We start from the raw sequence: 4,442 nt of genomic DNA, 5'->3' as shown, positions 1-4,442 counted from the left end.
CAAGAGATCCCTCCACAAGTCCTTGCGGTTCTCCACGGAACATCTCGCATGGACCCAGGACAACATTAAGGAGCTAGGCAACAGTGGATGGTGAGCATCTAACGAGATATGTTGGTCAGAAGATCCAACCCGCGAGCAAACAAAAGGCGACTTATAAAATACCCAAAGATCAGCAGATGCATTGACCGTGATATAATCAAATGCAAGCCGCAATCGTATCGACTCAATCTTAGCAGCATCTAGCTTAGGTTCACAAATGCAAAGAAATTGGACATCATGTATGCGAATTAACCTGATCAATCTCCTAAGGTTGGGCGCCTTCGACACCCCCCGAATATTCCAAAATAAAGCACTAATCATGAGATAACGCATTAAAAGAATTTTGAGAAGATGTCGAAGATCGAAGCTGCCTGTCTGAAGGAAATCTAGCACGCATACCTTTCACCTTCACCTGTGTAAATCCCTGCTCCAACTTCATGGCCTGATCTATGTTAAGCTCCAACAGTGACGAGTCCGTCGTGGGTCCACGCAACCTGCTCAATCTTGGTGATAAGTTCCCTGCTACCCGTGGCCACTCCTCATCCAAAGCAGCTAGTGGACTGACCAGAGCATCCCCCAACTCCCTCAGCAATGCAGTGGCCACCGCCATTACCCTCTCCTCACCCGCACCAAACTCCGTGAACCCATCTTGCATGCATGCGTCCGCCCTTCCAGCAGTACTTTCCGTGGCTACCCTTCCCTCAACCGCCCCAAACTCCTTGAACCCACCTTGCATACAGGCGTCTGCCCCTCCAGCAGCCTTCTCCTCGGACACTACCCTCTCCAATCCAACCCCCTCTTCCACTGCTACTTCTGCCACCATGACACTGCCTGTGACCGTACCCTCTACTTCCCCTCCCGCAACCAATGCCGGTTGCACCCCAACAACCTTCACCTTGGTCGCTACCCCCTCCAGCCCAGCCCTCTCCTCTACCACCACTGTTTCCACTGCCAAACCAGGCGCACACATCCCCTCCCCACCTGCAACTACCATGCCACTGCCGCCTCTGCCTCTCTCGCTACACCCACGCCCAATCCCTCTATTCCCTTGTTTTCACGCTCTGCCACTCCCACCTCCGTAGGTAAAGCAGCGCCTCCATATTCAGCCATATCGTCTGGGCACCACACAGCCCGCAGCCCAATCCGTTTACCGTTCTCCTTACTTAGCAAGTGACCAGGACGCGACTGGAGACGATCCTTGTTGCACTCAGCGTTTGAGTGGCCGAGTCTCCAGCATGAAGAACAGTAGGAGGGGAGATGCTCTATCACAATCTCTTGCCAGAAACCCCCCTCTCCCTCAACCGCTACCCACACCCGCGAGCAGACTGGTTTGAGCAGATCAACTTCAACACAGGCTCTGGCAACGCTAGGCCTAGTGCTAGATGCAGTTGCCGAATACAAAAACAGTGGTGTACCCACAGGAGACAAGATGGATAAAAACGAATGCTTATCGAAAAAATGAATTGGAAGCGCCGGCAATGCAACCCAAACCGACACCAGCGATGATTCCCTGTGGACATGGAACTCCTTAGTCCAATGAAACACCCTCATAGGGTATTTTCCTAAGTGCCACAGCCCTCTTGTCCAAATGCGATTGAAATCCGCCTCTGCCGAACATCGCAGCAGCACATGTCTATAATCCAGCAAACCAATTGAGATGTTGTCCTTCAGGTCGAGCGACGCGAAGAATTTATGCACTGCCTCTAGTGACAGCTAGCCATGGGAGAATTTGCCCACTAAAGACCAACGAAAAGGAGCAGCCAGCTTGTCAGCCTCCTCCTTTGAGAAGACCACTGCCGCGCTCCCCCTTGTACAGAGTCGCTGGCCGCAGGTGGACAGGAGAAGGAGCCGATTCGGAAAAAAGTTGTGAAAAGGATTTCTTGGCTGTTGGAGAGGCCACCTGACCCTCCACAGCCTACCGGAGGGCGACCATGGCTGCCGCCAACCCTAGCAACGATTCCTATTTTCTTGGAGAAAACCCTACTTCAGCGCTGACGTCTAAAACAATAATTCAATGGAAAGGTAATTTTTTCCAAACTCTATTATATTTGTATTAGTTAAACTATTTCTTTTTTAATTCTTTAATTTTTGTGGTTTGATATGGGTTTTTTGCTATGATTTGAAAGTTTTTTGATAGCCTCCTTTACTACACCTACCACCGTCAATGAACCTCTTGTATGTTACTATAACAACTAACAATTACATGTACCAATTTATTCGTAATTCTTATTTGATAATTTGTAGTGATGAATAATATACAGAGTTTAATAAGGACTATACCTGTATTTATGCATTTAGATTATTGGATGTATGTTTTGGTTTACTTGTGATTTTATGCAAGAGAAATAAGAATTTGGAAAGATGAACTATTGTTTAAGTTAATTTCTTGGGTATAAAAGGCTCTACTAGCAGAAATTGGGGGGAATTTTCGGATATGGAGGATCAAGGTTAAACTATTGGAAGCGGTACTTTAAAAGGCAAGAGCATTAGGTAAAATATTTTGCCTTTACAAGATTGTGCATAAGTCCCAAGATATGGGGCATAAGCTGCATAAATTATAATTTTTTAATATTTAAAAATATAAAAAAAATAGTATCAAAAACAAATAAATACAATAAAATTAGGCAAAATAAAGAAAACTATAGTTTGAATAGCACAAATATTTGATTCCATGCCAAAAAATAAACACTAACAAGTATATGCCTAACACAATTCTTTTCCTTTATTGTATCTATAAAAATACAAATCACCAAGAATAATGTCATTTGCTTTATCTTAAGGAAAAAAAGTGAAATGGACTCATTCTATTTAAAAATTTATTATATCTAAGTCAAAACCACAACTAGAGAGTTTTGGTGAGAAAAGCCCGACTTCTGAGGGTGATAGTGAGGGGGCTAAATTCCTTCCAGGGTTAAAAACAAAAAGCCCCCTGCAGTATACTTAATACACAGAAAAGCTCCTCGTAGTTTCAAAACATACAAAACGATACCTCATGTTTTAAATTAAATTATAAATTAACAAAATTTGGTAAAATTAACAAAAATGACAGTCTCGACTGTTAAATTTACCGGATTCCCTTAAATTTATCGGATTCTGTTAGTTTTACAATTTAGTTCAAAATATGAGGTGTCGTTTTGTACGTTTTAAAACCATGAGGGCTTTCCTATATATTAGATATACTATAGGGGGCCTTTTTTATTTTAACCCTTTCTTCCAATAATGGTTATGGTGAATTGGTGTTAAAAAATTGAGCTGTTAAATTCTAATTGAATGGGAGATTTACTTGAATTTATGAGTTGAAGTTAAGGAGGGATTGGCGAAAGAATGACTGAAGTACGGATTTGGAAAGGAATTTGTAGTAGGAATCGAGGATTTGAAGAAGAAGAAAGAAACCTAACAGGTGTCGAGCCTGTGCAATAATAATTACCTACTCAAGAAAAATACAAATTTTGTATATAACAGTAAGCAGGGTCGAATCTACAGGGACTAGGGATAATTCGTTTCTTCTAGAATTCAACGCATGGGGGATTTTTGGAAAATATAAAATGACAAATTAACTAACTAATGAAACAACTAATAGAACTAAACAAGAATTAATCAATAACCAATACAACTCTAGCCAAAGGTGCAACTTTTCAGACACGGTCCATTCAACTGATCATCGATGCAAAGATAATTCAATTACTTATTACTAGATTGGTTATAGTTGTCATACACGCGATAAATAACCAGTCTTTCCTTAATTTCTCGATAGTTAAGGTACGACCGTTAACTATTTCTCTAACCAAGAAATAACCCTAAGTACGACCGAAGGATTTAATTACTCAATTGCATTAATAATTAGAAAAGTCCAACCCTAACCAATAAACACGCTACGAGAGTTTGTTTAAGTTAGGTCATACGTTTCCCTAACATGCAACCAATCACGCTAGTCACCACTAGTATTAATCAATTGAACAATTACAGATTCAATCAATTAATTTGGCATTAGATCATTAGGTTAATTCGGATATCGGACCCTTGACATTCAAATAACATAACAAGCATAAGCAATTAAATCAGGAAATGTACAAATACCAATGAATAAAAGAAATAAATAAAATTAATTCGATCTCACAGTTAGTTGGAATTGTGCCTTCAAGTTGGCCTTCGACTAGATGAGAGGCTTAGCCACACCGCATAAATAAATCTCTACGCAAATCAATTAATTGCAAAGGCATCAAGTTTTTCACTAGGAAACGAGAAATAAGAGATGTTTTTCCCGTTGGGGAATATTGTCGAACAGTAAGCGTGCGCCTGACAAAGAAAAAGAAAGAAAAGACAAACTATTCTAGAGACTAAGCCCCCCAAGCCTCTGCACGATTGTCCCTTTTTAAAGCCAAAAGAAAGATGACTAATGCTAT

General features: G+C 41.2%; 1 protein-coding gene across 1 annotated transcript; it reads right to left on the bottom strand.

Moving 5' to 3' along the window:
- Window positions 1–1,026: 1,026 nt before the first annotated feature.
- On the bottom strand, window positions 1,027–1,590 carry LOC140015811 (uncharacterized). Its single transcript, XM_072068633.1, has one exon. It carries the CDS (start codon window positions 1,588–1,590, stop codon window positions 1,027–1,029), a length of 564 nt encoding a protein of 187 aa, XP_071924734.1.
- Between the last annotated feature and the right edge of the window lie 2,852 nt (window positions 1,591–4,442).

The sequence above is a fragment of the Coffea arabica genome, chromosome 1e (genome assembly GCF_036785885.1).
Source record: "Coffea arabica cultivar ET-39 chromosome 1e, Coffea Arabica ET-39 HiFi, whole genome shotgun sequence".
NCBI lineage: Eukaryota > Viridiplantae > Streptophyta > Magnoliopsida > Gentianales > Rubiaceae > Coffea > Coffea arabica.
Note: the sequence above shows the minus strand (reverse complement) of the source record. Positions and strands in the feature narration are given on the sequence as shown.